The sequence below is a fragment of the Octopus bimaculoides genome, chromosome 6 (genome assembly GCF_001194135.2).
Source record: "Octopus bimaculoides isolate UCB-OBI-ISO-001 chromosome 6, ASM119413v2, whole genome shotgun sequence".
Classification (NCBI taxonomy): Eukaryota; Metazoa; Mollusca; class Cephalopoda; order Octopoda; family Octopodidae; genus Octopus; species Octopus bimaculoides.
In genome coordinates, this window is record NC_068986.1 from 44,066,390 (window position 1) to 44,080,304 (window position 13,915).

General features: G+C 33.3%; 2 protein-coding genes across 2 annotated transcripts in view; one reads left to right on the top strand and one right to left on the bottom strand.

The window, feature by feature from the left end:
* LOC106871557 (uncharacterized) overlaps nt 1–7,834 on the top strand; it is a 46,301-nt gene extending 38,467 nt beyond the window's left edge. Inside the window, exons 11-14 of the mRNA XM_014918060.2 lie at nt 1,595–1,713; nt 5,084–5,235; nt 5,371–5,450; nt 6,685–7,834. Of these exons, the coding sequence (XP_014773546.2) occupies nt 1,595–1,713; nt 5,084–5,235; nt 5,371–5,450; nt 6,685–6,717 (384 nt within the window). The 3' untranslated portion in view covers nt 6,718–7,834. The remainder of the gene's footprint in view (nt 1–1,594; nt 1,714–5,083; nt 5,236–5,370; nt 5,451–6,684) is intronic.
* A 5,185-nt stretch (nt 7,835–13,019) lies between these two features.
* LOC106871559 (uncharacterized) overlaps nt 13,020–13,915 on the bottom strand; it is a 73,524-nt gene continuing 72,628 nt past the window's right edge. Inside the window, exon 13 of the mRNA XM_052968706.1 lies at nt 13,020–13,903. The gene's annotated coding sequence lies outside the window, so the exon portion shown is untranslated. The remainder of the gene's footprint in view (nt 13,904–13,915) is intronic.

Genomic DNA, 13,915 nt, shown 5'->3' on the forward strand with positions numbered 1-13,915 from the left:
GTGGTATGACGTCAGTGTCTGGGGAGGCTGACCGGAAGGGGAAAAAGGACAGAGGGAGCCTCGATCGGCATTCGTGCCTTTTTCGAACGGGGCTGTGGTCAGGACAAGACGTGTTAAGCGACGGTCTAGGTTTGGAAAGGTTTGGGAGAAGCAGCTGCTATTCCTGGTGTACTTTGGGTCGGGGCAAGCTTCAAGGATCGGATACCGCAAGACGGACTCACAGTCGAGGAAAGGAAAACCGAGGTAAGGCGATTACATCTACTCGTACGCACACACCACAGCCGTCAACGCTTCTAAAGACAAACTTTGTTTGTTTACTTTCATCGTAAAAGTTGAATTTATCGTTAGCATCTTATGAAGCTATATTTATAAGTTCTAAAATTGCAGAAGAATTCGTTACTGGGCAGTTTAGTTTAATGGTAAAACACTTGACATGTAATCACAGATGTGAGTTCGAATCTCATGGCTGGCCGGCAACGTATTTTTCTGCATTATATGGATATTTTATCCTGATCACGCTATTTTATAGCATTATCACACATTTGAGAAATAAATTTATTTCTGTTTCTTACAAATTTAAATATATTTCTTCCTGTTGCTAACCCTTACTTTTCACATAAATTATTTTGATTCCACTGCATTTCACATGTCGAAACTATTGTAATTGCCAAGCTGCAAGATTTGTGTTCACAAGAGATGTAAATAAGTGTTTTCCATTTTCATTCAAATGGTACCAGTGTGAAGACATGCAGAAACAACACACACACGTACACACATTATACATGCATTGTGGACTCTCTTACTACTTCAACAAATGAAGATTCAGCAAGATACAGAAATATCCCAACCTTATGGCTACCTGTGTATAGAGTCAAAGCCGAAGACATCCTCTATCTGTCTTCCTGTTGTCACTAGACTCATAAAGTAAGTGTGGTGGTGTTGGAGCTGGTGTCTTTGTTTACTGATCAACTTGCACGATGAATACTGGGCATATTTCTTGAAGAGCCATTCCTGCTCTCTCTTCCTTCAAACTTGTTATTGGTCTGGTGCAATATATACAAGCCCAGTACTTCTCAGGATGCAGGATTTGCATGGAGTTATCTTCTCTTAGACGAGCAGCTAAAGAGCTGAAGGGCCTCATTTTCTCTGGGTCCATTAGGGTGTCTGTGAATGACATTCTGGAGGCAATTCCATTCATACAAACATACATTAGCTCCCATTTAGTTTCCATCTAACAAATTTCACTCACAAGGTTGGCCGTCTAAGGAACTATTTACCCTCCTTGTCTCTTGATTTCATAAAATAAAAAAAAATTCTTTTTTTTCATAGTCATTTGTATTCCCATGTGTAGAATACAAATTCATAAAAATTTTCTGAAAATTCCAAAATATGAAAAAAGTTATCACCCAAGCTGTAACTGTTACATGCTGGCATTGACAATCTACTATAGCATTGTCTATTTTTCTATCCTAGCTACAGTACACTTACATTATCACATAATTATGTTTTTAAGAATCTGTCTTTTGCTTCCATTTTATTTCATACAATTGGTAATCTCTTAGGCCTTAAATTGATGAAACATTGGTATTTTCAGAATGGAAGATGTAAAGAATTCATGTCCATTCACAAATGTTTACAAGAAACAGCTTTTAGCTGGAAGAAGACAAAATCTGTTGGAAGATGTGTTGCTATGTGTGATAGGAAATGGTTTCGGTAAATTTAATTTTTATTTTATATAATCTACCAAACTGAAATAGAGATTAAATAATAAAGGTTTTGATAAGTGGTTAAATATTGGTTTCAAATTTTGGCACAAGACCAAGTTCAGGGGAGGGGGTAAGTCGATTACATGGACCCCAATGTTCAACTGATACTTATTTTATTGACCTCGAAAGGATGAAAGGCAAAGTCAACCTCAGCAGAATTGGAACTCAGAACATGCAGACGGACAAAATGCCACTAAGCATTTTGCTCCGTGTGCTTACAATTCTACCATCTCACCACCTTATAAGTGGTTAAATATTTTCAAATGTTATTAGACATTATTAGACACTCTCTACAAAGTAGTTCCTAACAAAAGTCACAGAAACAATGCCAAAAATGGAATGTTTGTGGAAGTCAGATTCTCAACATATGTAGGAGGGTAGTAAATCTGAATAAGAACTGACTGAAATTGTGACGAATTTTATATCCCATATGAGCATGGAATTGAGGACAATAACAAAGTATTAATTTGAGACTAAAAAGTGCACCAGGCTCAGGGCAGGTTTCTAAGTGCACATCTGTTGTTTGCCATCCAACCACATTACTGACTATACTACAGAACACATACTAATTGTACTTCTTATATTAAGTACTATAAATCTGTTTTTTTCCTCCTATTCTTAACTACTTTATCCCCTCAAGATAGTCGGTTAGTTACTTAGTGCTAGCAAGATAGATTATGATACTAATGTTCTACATAACAAGGTGCCTCACTGTAGTTAACTAACTGATTTTCTTATGATAGAAAATCAATTTATGGCACCCAATTTGTGTGGTAGGTATTCTAAAGTGTAATTTTTATAAAGTGATCGCCAGCTAAGCAAAAGGCTAGTTCAAGTCCTGACAGTTAAACGTGGCTCCTTTCTGTTTCAATCTGTCCCAGTTTGCTAACAGATATAATCATTATTATAATTTTTGTGAAATTTGTATGTAACATAACTTCCAGTTTGGTTTGCAACTTCCCTAACTCTCTTCTTATCTCCCTCTGTACATAGACAGACACATACATATATATTTCTCAAAACAGTTGTTTAAGACATCAAGTTACCACTTTCAAAAATATAAAAGTTTCATCATAAGAGTAAGTTTATTGCAAAATGGAAAGAAAATTATGAATATTAGTTCAATCTTTCACCTTGTACGCTTGTAACCGAGACTACTCATGGGCATTGATCATTTAAGTTTTCTCTATTCAGTCATTTCAGAAAGTAGTTGAATGATTATTTTCTTACAGCCATATTAAAATTCATATATTATTGAACAGTTTCTCATGAAAGGAGAATGCTTGATTTCACAAAGTCAAGCAAAAGATGTAGTGGCAACATTCTATCACTGTCATTACTTCGATCTCTCACTCACCCTCAGTTTGGTAGATATGTGTGTGTGTGTGTGTGCATGTGTCACTCTTAGTGCTAGTAGAGTATGTGCATGTGTATATATGTATATATATGTGTGTGTGTGTGTGTGCTGGTGGTACGTAAAAAGCTCCCACTACACTCTCGTAGTGGTTGGCGTTAGGAAGGGCATCCAGCTGTAGAAACTCTGCCAGATCAGATTAGAGCCTGATACAGCCATCTGGCTTGCTAGTCCTCAGTCAAACCGTCCAACCCATGCTAGCATGGCAAGTGGATGTTAAACAATGATGATGATGATATATATATCATTGCTGTTATGTCTAAATTTGGCCAAATGCGTTTTTGTCGATATTTATTTTTGCTTGCAATAATCGGTTCTTTTGGTCAAACTATCATATCTCCAGATGCCAAGATATGGAGATTGTCAAAGTGTAATACAATGGTTTTACTATGGAATGGTGAAACTATTTCTACATTTTCTGAAAAAGCAACATTTTGGATTTACAACACTTTTGCATAATAGCAATAATATATATATATATATATATATATATATATATATATATATTATAGTAGTAACTATGGAAGACTGGTGGGATTATTATTTGTATGGACTTAAAGATTGGTCGCTATTTAGTATATAATTTAGTTATTGTAGGTTTACTATTAATACCAATACAATTATACATATTTCTTGTTGTAGTTTAATTTTAAAATTAGTGTTTAATCCTGCCTATATTTAGATTGAATACTGTTGTATATAGGGTAAATATATTTGAAAGTTGTTTGTTTGTGTGTTTTTGGGGGGGATTGTATGTTTGTTCCCAAACAACACTTCTTTTGATGCTGTTGACACTGCTGGATTGAATGATATTGCCCAGGTGTCAAAACTATAATGATATCCGTTGTGGCAGCTGATGATGGAGGTATGTTGGATTGTTGGTATGGCTGTTTTGTATATGTGGAATAGTATCGTAACACATCCTTTTGATAGGTGTGTGTGTGTCACTCTTACTGCTACCATTAACATGTAACCCAGCACATTCTGTCACTTGGCTAGGTCATTGTCAACAAAAGCCATCAATCCTATCAAGCTTGCTTGATAAGAAGGGTGGTTTTCATTTCATTCACAAAACCTACTGAAAACTTCTTATGGTCATAAAGGAAAGACGAGATGATGTTCAGCATGAAACTTGACACACCAAAAGATTGGAGCTTCCATAGAAGTCCAGCATACAAAACCCTATCAAATGCCTTAGAGATATCAAGAGCAACTACCCTAGCTTGACCAGATACATTCAAGGCACGATAAACCTGCTTGGATATAATAGTGAGAAGATCAGCAGTAGACTGTCTAGCATGGAAATCATATTGAGTGTAGGAGAATAAACGATTTGAGTCAAGATATTTTACAAGAGAGTCATTAATCAAGGACTCAAAAACCTTATTGGTGATTGGTAGTAGACTAATTGGTCTATAATTATGAGGATTAGATCAATCACCACAGTTCTTAAAGACAGGAACAACAGTTGGGAATTTCCATAAAGAAGGCAAACAAGATTCTGAGATACACTTTCAAAAGAGCCTAGATAAGACAGAAGACAACTCAGGAGAGCACTTCTAAAAAACAATGACTGGAATAACATCAGGTCCAATTGCTTTACATGGATCCAATCGTACCACAATGGCCACAACCTTAGCAGAAGTAATATAACAACTATGTAACAGTTTATCAGTTTTGAGAACTGATAACTTATCAAAATCCAATGCAGTAGTGTTGATGTATTTTGTCTCCCAAGGAAGCATGTGATTGACTCACTTATCAAATATATTTCTACACAAAATTAAATAACATTTGAATGTATGATATAAATATTTCTTCAAATATTACTTCACTAATTAACATTTCAAACCATAAATTCAAATCAAACTTTTGATAATTTTTTTTTTCTTTTCCATTCCAGAGGCTATATTTTGAAAATAATTTCTAGTGAATTTGCAGAAGTTTTTTTAGTTGATGTTGGTAACATTGCTGAAGTTAATTTTCAGTTTATCAGATTATCACCTGACGTTATTTGGAGGCTTTCTCCAATGGCTAGAGCCTTCAAAATACCAGGTAAGTTTATTACAATAAAAAGAATAATTATGAGAAAGACTGTTTTTATTTTCAATTCATCCCATGAAAAGTTTTGTTTCAAGGCTGTCCATTATATCATAAGAAATATTTAGATTCTGTTTTGTCTTGTTTCAGAAAGTTTCAAAGAACTTCCTGGAAATGCTTTGCAAGAAAATTTATCATTGGTTATTCTTAAACTAGAAACTGCAAGTTCAGTGAGTATTTGATCATATGACTTTTCTGTAGCATAATAAAGCATGAGAAGTGATGGGTTTGTGCTTTAGTATATATTAAAGAAAATAGGCATCTTTACATAAAGTGAAATGTAGTTAATGCCACTTTTGTTCTCAGGATTCATAAAAAACATGTTACATAAGCTCCAAAATATTTTTCCAATTTTGAAATGAAATTTTAGGAAAATTAATTTTCCTTAAATTAGATGCTGGATAAATGTTCTGCAGTTTTTTTACATTAACAAATTCTAAGTTCAATTTTTATGTCTCTAGAATGTAAAGAGCTTATTATATAGAACAAGATTCAATTTTACTGCTACACATCTAATTTCACAACAATGCAATTATTTGAGAATTGTTAATAACTTTTTTTTTTTCAAGTAAAATTAATCGCCACATCAAAGTGGCAGTTCCATGTTACTACTAGTTTAACCCCAGGCAGATCGTCCACCAGCTGGTTATTGGTGCAGCCCTGCACCCTGTACATGTATACAACTAGCTATTTTGCCCTTTTTTTTTTTTAAAGGCTATAATAAGTTTGTTAAAAATAAGTGTACAACACTCAAATATTCAGTTGAGCATGGTCTTAAATATAATTTTATATCAACATGTGAATAAAAGTCCATCTGAGATTTGGAAAGCCTCAGCATAGGTGCAGGCATGGTTGTGTAGTTAAGAAGCTCAGTTTGCAGCAGTATGGTTTCAGGTTCAGTCCAATAGTGCGGCATCTTGGTCACATGTCTTTTACTATAGCCCTAGGACAACCAATGCTTTGTAAATGAATTTGGTTGATGAAAACTGTCGTCTATTTGTCCCCCCATTGCTGTTTGACAATTGGTGTTGGTTTGTGCATGTCCCCATGACTTAGCAGTTTGGCAAAAAGAGACTGATAGAATAAGTACAAGATTTACTATAAGTACTGAAGTCAATTTGTTTGACAAAACTACAGTACAATGACTGAAACAAATAAAAGGTTAATGGTTAAACTAGTTAACAGGATGAACTGTTCGGTTTTCAGCTCTGCTGTACCATAGAAAGATTCTTATTAAAATACACCAATGCTTTTTTTCAATATATTATGTATAAAGTCCACATCTAAGCTTTTGTAAAAGGTATGAAAACCATATATTCTACTTCTCCCTTCTTTAAAATAAGGGGCTAAATACCTATTCAACATAAATTGATTTTATATTTTTCTGTTGTTTTTTTTTTTCAGGGTTATATCACACTAGTGAAAATTAAAGATTGATCCCAGATGAGCTGACTCTATAAATATTTTCTTAAATCATGTTTTTTTCTTTTTTTACTGAAATCTTCGAAGACCAAAATATGGAAGGGTTCCATGCAAACAGCAGTTGAGCATGGGTCAGTCAGTGCTAAGAAGCAGGCAAAGGCTTCCATTAAAGGCACCAAGTCGATCATTGTACTTCAGATGACAATTATGTTGATTTAATAATGTTATTTTAACTGTGATCAGTAAGTCCATTGTGCAAATAGTAATGACAAGAAGCAAAAGAATATCTCCACTTGAAGATGTTTTTACTATGTTTGATGAAGTATGACTGCATTGTATTCAAACTTCTGTTGTGAATGACTTAGCTTTTCATCACACTGAGATCAACAAAGTAAATGCCAGTAATGCATTGAGAAGAGATTACAGCACTTCTTTTCTGTTTGTTTTTTTTATATATATATTTATATCATACATGATAATAAATCTTAACTCTTTCGCATGAAGGTTGGTCTGTCAAATATGAGGGGGCACTGCAAAGTTCTTGGCTTTAAGGGTATTATGAAAGGCCTGATCGGAGACCAAACTTCTGAATTCTTTTACCGGGCTTAGAAAAACTGAAGGGCCGCTGCAGTAAGTGTGTGAATCTGAGAGGAGAAGATGTTGAACAAAATCATAATTAACTGATCCTCCTGTATTTTCTTTTACCCAAAGCCAGGGACTTTTCAGCACCTCCTCATATAATGCTTATTTATTCATATTGCTTCAAAATAACCAAGAATTATCTCAAAGCTTCAAGATTACAATGATGTGACTGTTTATTTTTAGAAAGACATTGTAGGGAGGTATGAATATTTGGGCCAGATATGGCCAATTTGAATGTTAAAGGGTTAAAGTTATTATTTTGGTGCAAAGATAATTCACAAAACCTACTGAAAATTGATAACTTATCAAAGCCAAAGCAGTAGTGTTGATGTATTTGTCTCTCAAGGAAGCATGTAATTGACTTACTTATCAAATATATTTCTGCACAAAATTAAATAACATTTCAATTTGCAAGAAGAATTCTTTTTTGTTTTTTATTTTACTAACCAATAAATGTATGACTAGAGCTGCCATACTCACATTAGCCAAGTATATATATATATATATATATATATATATATATATATATAACAAAACCAATCAAGAAGAAATGAAACTTGTATGAAATACCTAGGAAGTGTTGTGAACTGGTTGTTAAAATTATAAGTTCTTTACATGACTCATAAATAAATTTAAAAAATGAAAATTGAAATTATAGCTTCAGTGTAGCTTTTATGTAATACAGCAGTTTTGATCACAATCAAAAGCATTTTTTTGTTGAAAATTATATTGTTTTGCTCTTATTATATTTATATAATAATTATTCTGATGAATCAATTAGCTTTCTTAATTTTGTTTACTGTGACAGGCTGGTGTCTCGTTCTCAGGAAATGTTGTGACCTCAGTTACTTACATGCCAAGGAAATCAGGTAACCAACCCTATGAGTCTTAGCACTTGAGACATTAAAGTCCAGGGGTTAATAATGAACATAAATTTATTAATTTATTATGAATAACATAAATTAGACTATTGCTCAAATTTACATAGCTTGTGAGGAAAACAAAATTAGAATTTTCTTTTATTTCAAGGTGGGAAAAAAACAATAGATGATCCTTGGCTGTATACAAATTAAGTACCAGGATGGTAATGCAGTCCATTCCATGTTTTGCTAAAAAAAATGATATTGGAATATTCAAATCTTATACAAGAGATTTTGTGCTTTTTATCTAATTTTTTAAAGCTTATTCATTTACTTGAAAAATAAAAATTCTTCAACTGCATTTCAAAGGAAATGCAAAAATTTTCTTTATTAAATCCATTTTATCAACTTCTTTATTTGATTGCTTTCTTCATTTACTTGAAAATTTAAGAAATCTGCTATTTTACCCCTATTTTTACTTCAGTGATAGCTGCTGAAGAGTTAGGTTTAACAAACTCAAGCACATTTCATTCAGCTAGTCCCTATGGCAGTCCAGTGTGTTCATTTCTACAATAAGCAGATTTTTTTCTTTTTCATTGTTAGAAAAAATAGCTAGAGTTGATAAAAGCAGGCAGATTGTTTGCTGAATGCTACATTATATCTAGTTCAAATCTGATGTCAACCTTTGCCTTTCACTCTTTCAGAGTTGATAATTTAAGTACCAGTGAAACACTGGGGTCACTGTAATTGACTAGTCCCCTCCCCACAAATTTCAGCCCTTGTGCCTTTAGTAGAAAGGATTATTATTATTATTATTAAACCAGTGAGCTGGCAGAATTGTTAGTATGCTGGACAAAATGCTTAGCAGTATTTTGCCCGCTGCTACATTCTCAGTTAAAATTCCAGCAAGGTCAACTTTGCCTTTTATCCTTTCAGAGTTGATAAATTAAGTACCAGTGAAACTCAGGGGTCAATGTAATCAACTAGTCCCATCCCACTAAATTTCAAGCCTTGTGCTTTTAGGAGGAAGGATTATTATTATTATTAAGGCAGTGAACTGACAGAATCATTAGCGCATCAGATGAAATGCTTAGTGGCATTTCTTCCAGTTCTTTACATTCTGAGTTCAAATCTTGCCAAGGTTGACTTTGCCTTTCATCATTTCAGGGTTGATGAAATAAATACCAGTTGTGTATCGGGACTGATTGTAATCAACTAATTCCCACCCTGTAAAATTGCTGGCATTGTGCCAAAATTTGAAATTATTATTAAGGCAGCAAGCTAGGAGAATTGTTAGCAAGTTGAACAAAATACTTAGCAGCATTTTCTCATCCTTTCAAGGTCGATAAAGTAAGTGCCAGTTGAGCATTGGGGCCAATGTGACTAACTAATCCCTCTCCCTAAAATTGCTAACCCTGTTCCAAAGTCAGAATTATTATTTAGGGTAAGGTGCTAGCATGGTTGTTAGTGCATCAGGAAAAAATGCTTTGCAGAATTTCTTCCAACTCTATATTCTACTTTCAAATCCCATTAGGGTTGATTCTGAATCTTGTCCTTTCAGATGAAATAAAGTACTAGTCACATCCTGGGGATGGGAGTGGGATCAGTGGTATAAACTAACCACCTCCCCTTAAAATTACTGGCTTGTGACTAAATTAGAGACCATTATTATTATTGCTTCAGACTAAATGGAAAAAGAGCAACATCTATGACTTCTGGGATTTTTTAATACTTCCAAGACTAGAGGAAAGAAACTATGGTTCATGGGTTATCAACCAGAGACTTGTTATGAATTATTATAACAAAGTAGGTTCTCCTGAAGGGCATCAAGGACCATATAATGGTATTAATGTTAGCAATAGATTACAACCACCAAATATTACTTTCATCCTTCTAAAATCAATAGAATTACATTGGCATTGTACTAAATCAAAAGATAAATTTGTTTACTAAGATCCGTCTTTTATATATCTAAGTTTTCAATTGTATCAAATACTCTTTTCTGCCAGCAGCAGTTTTTAGCAAGGTCACAAGCTACTTTCAGTATTATCAGAAACATTTTGTTTCACTTACATTACATGCAGTTTGGGGTATTTAATGGTGCAGTTTTAACTAAGAAGAGATATTGAGAAATTAATCTGATGGTATAAAGATACCACCTGTTATTAAGATCACTGAGAAATAATGATGGATACTAGTATAGGGGTGCTGCAGGATGATAAGGTAATAGAGAAATGAGAAGGTCTCAAAAGTACAAAATAAGGATTAGAAAGGTATTTGAAACAAAACTAAATGGAGGGAATGTTATCAATATGTGGGCCATGCTGTGTTGAGACACTCCTTTTCTATAATGGACAAAGACAAAGCTACAGGAAATAGAATATCATGAGGGATGATGGCAAGGTTGGAATGGATTTAGATGAGTAGAGTCCCAGGAAGTGAATATAATACACAAAGCAGTTTTTTCTTGACTTATAGAAGTCAACATTTGTTATTGTAGTCTTAGCTACATATGGAATCTAACTGTAACTATCATTGAAATGGTTCATTTTTGTGTGATCTAAATTATTTATTCATCTGAATATTTTATTTATATATCCTAGAAAGAAAGAAAACAGAATATAATGGAACATTTTCAAGAGCCTTAAAATTTTGATACATGGCCTTCCTAACGCTTTTGAAATAACTAGGCAGTTAACAAAAAGTACTCAATGAAACATTCTTTTTCCATTTCAGTCAAGTACAGTAGGACACTGTATTTCAAATTATTCCTAGAGTCTATACAACAGGCTTTCATTCACAAGACATGGGGACAATCAGAGTTTAAGTTAGAAGACAACCGACTGAAAGGTTATGCGGTGGAACTGAATCAGGAACCCCATGATTATACAATATACAACCACTAAAATCTGATATTGATGAAGTTAGCTGCATTAACAAATTGATATCCTTTCTCTCACAAGAGCCATATCAACATTTACTTGAATGCATCCTTCAAATGTTCTTAAGGATTCATAAAATGCATTTTAAAGTCCTTGAATTACATCACTACATTGTAAGGTACTGAATTGCAGTAGATTAATAAATGGTGGAAAATCGAATGGCACCTTGATTTGTTTCTGACATTGAAAGAAATATTCAGTCAAGCATGGCTGTAAGATGAAGAAGTTCAGTTCACAACCACATGGTTTCTGGTCTGGTCCAACCACATGTGTTTTTTTTTTTGTTTTTTTTTGCTATAGCTTTCAGCCAATCAATGCCATGTGAGGAAATTTGATGGATGGGACTGCAGGAAGTCTATTGTATGTGTGTATATATATATGGCGTGTGTATGATATTCCATGCATGTCATCTAAGTGAAGTAGTGTTGATGCTGACAATACCTGTTGACATGACTGGCTGCTCTGCACTTTCAAAAACCTCTGGAATAAAAAAAATCCCTTACTCAAAAATAGATAAGATTTGGTAATAGGAAGACCATCTGGCTGTAAAATTTTGCCTTAAATAACTCCACATCCAAAACCATGTTAGCATGGGAAAATTGTTGTCAAATGAACAAATGATCAGAATATAAGGTCCTTATCAAATTTCTAAGAATATCATAAGAACAATGTTACTGAAGTTTAATAAATACAACTGGAGTTAAGCATAATACATAATTTGAATTAGATTAATGGGAGACATGAAATATACTAATTAACAATGTCTGAAGTTGACTGAAATATTTCACTCAGTTGTCTAATGAAGTTGTGAGGATTGTCATGTAGTGATAAATGACTTCAAGTTAGCAATGGTTAATTTTGATTCCTAGTCAAAGCCATCTTCATCTCATTCAGATGTCTAACAGTTTCAGAAAAGGCATGAATATCACAACCCACATTTCTTCCTACCCCTCTCTCACCCTTTAGCATTCAGATTACTCCGTCAAATGTAATACTTTATTCATATTGTTTTCAATCAAATAAGCAATTACATAATCAAAATCTCAAAACTATAAGATAATTGAAAATGATCATCATCATTTAATGTAAATTGTCCATGCTGGCATGGGTTGGACAGTTTGACCAGGGCTAATAAGTTGGAAGGTTGCACCAGACTCCAGTCTGATTTGGCATGGTTTTCTACATTTGGAAGGGCATCCAGCCATAGAAAAACATGCCAAATCAGACTAGAGTCTGGTCGGTCAAACCATCCACCCTATGTCAGCATGGGCAACGGATGTTAAATGATGATTGATTTCAATTAATCATGGTTTATCTCATAGCTTTGTAATTGCTTATTTTTTAGAATGACAATGTAGGGGTAGGTGTGAGAGGCCAGATCTGTTTAGTTTGGACATAAAGCAGGTAGAATATTTGGGCAGGATATGGCCAGTTTAAATGCTAAAGGGTTGAAGATCTTAGATTTCTTAACTACCTGAGAAAGGCAACAAGACTACAGCATACACACCCACACTGGTGTCATAACAAGCTACATTATATACAAATGCATATTCAAGAAAAATTATTAGCCAAATATGTGGAGATAAAAAATATTCCCACAAAATGTCTACAAAGTTAATGTTTACTTTATTATAGATATTTTGTGGGTATAACCAGGACATAGGATGTATTCTACACAATTTGATATGGTAGAATGGTAAGCTTTTGATTCACAAAAATCTGTTTAAAAGCTAAACATTAGAACCATAAAACACTGTAAATCATCAGGCACTTCACTGTTTATCAGTCAAGCAAATGCAGATGCATATGCACACATACATACACACAACCACATCCCTTGTAGATAAATATACATTCTTTTATAACATTTGGATTGTCAGAATGAAAAATCATTTTTATTTGAATATTTTCTATGAACATTTTCAACATAAGACAATACTGTTAATTTTTTTTTTCTTTACTTATGGAAAAAGAGTGGGGTGGATATTTTAAAAAACAGAAAAAAATTTATGTTGATTATATACATTGTCTGAGTGAAATACCACATTGGAGGCACACTGTGGTCCTTCAACGGCCCTAGAAACCTAAGTTTTACCTATTAGATTTATGTTTTTCTGGAAATTCTGAATCTATCCCAATCTGATAATGAAATACAATTATTTTTATGATTGACAGCTGTTCTATCAATAATAAAAACATTTTTCCATTACTTTTCACACTTAATAAATATAACACAAACCATTGCAATAAAATTTCAAGATAACACTGAAATTTCCATCCTGTTTTTTTTAGACTCCTAATCAAATATATCAATTGACTTTTATTTTTTTTTTTTTTATTATCATAAACAAAATTTCCTATTCATACATACATATATACACACAAACAGAAGCCTTTCATTCATTCTCATACATATCAGCTTGGCAGTAAATTCTAACTTATCCATTTAATGTAAATGATTTCAGCTCAATGTTCATTGCTGCAATCATAGAGAGGTCCCATTAAATACAAAACAAAAAAATAGTAATGATTGCTTGCTAAAACAAGTGAATTTTAAATATATTTTTAAAACTTAGAAAAAGTGGTGGAAATACAAAATAATCTAAATATTAAAAAATGGGGATTTTTTTTTTTTTTCTTTTTTAGCAGAGATGTAGACGTTAAAAGCAGATTATCTCCCAAGTGACAAATTATTCAGAAAATTCTTCTATTCTTCAAGTATTTTTAAGTAACCAATTTCACTTTTGGAATAAAATACTGAAAAAAAAA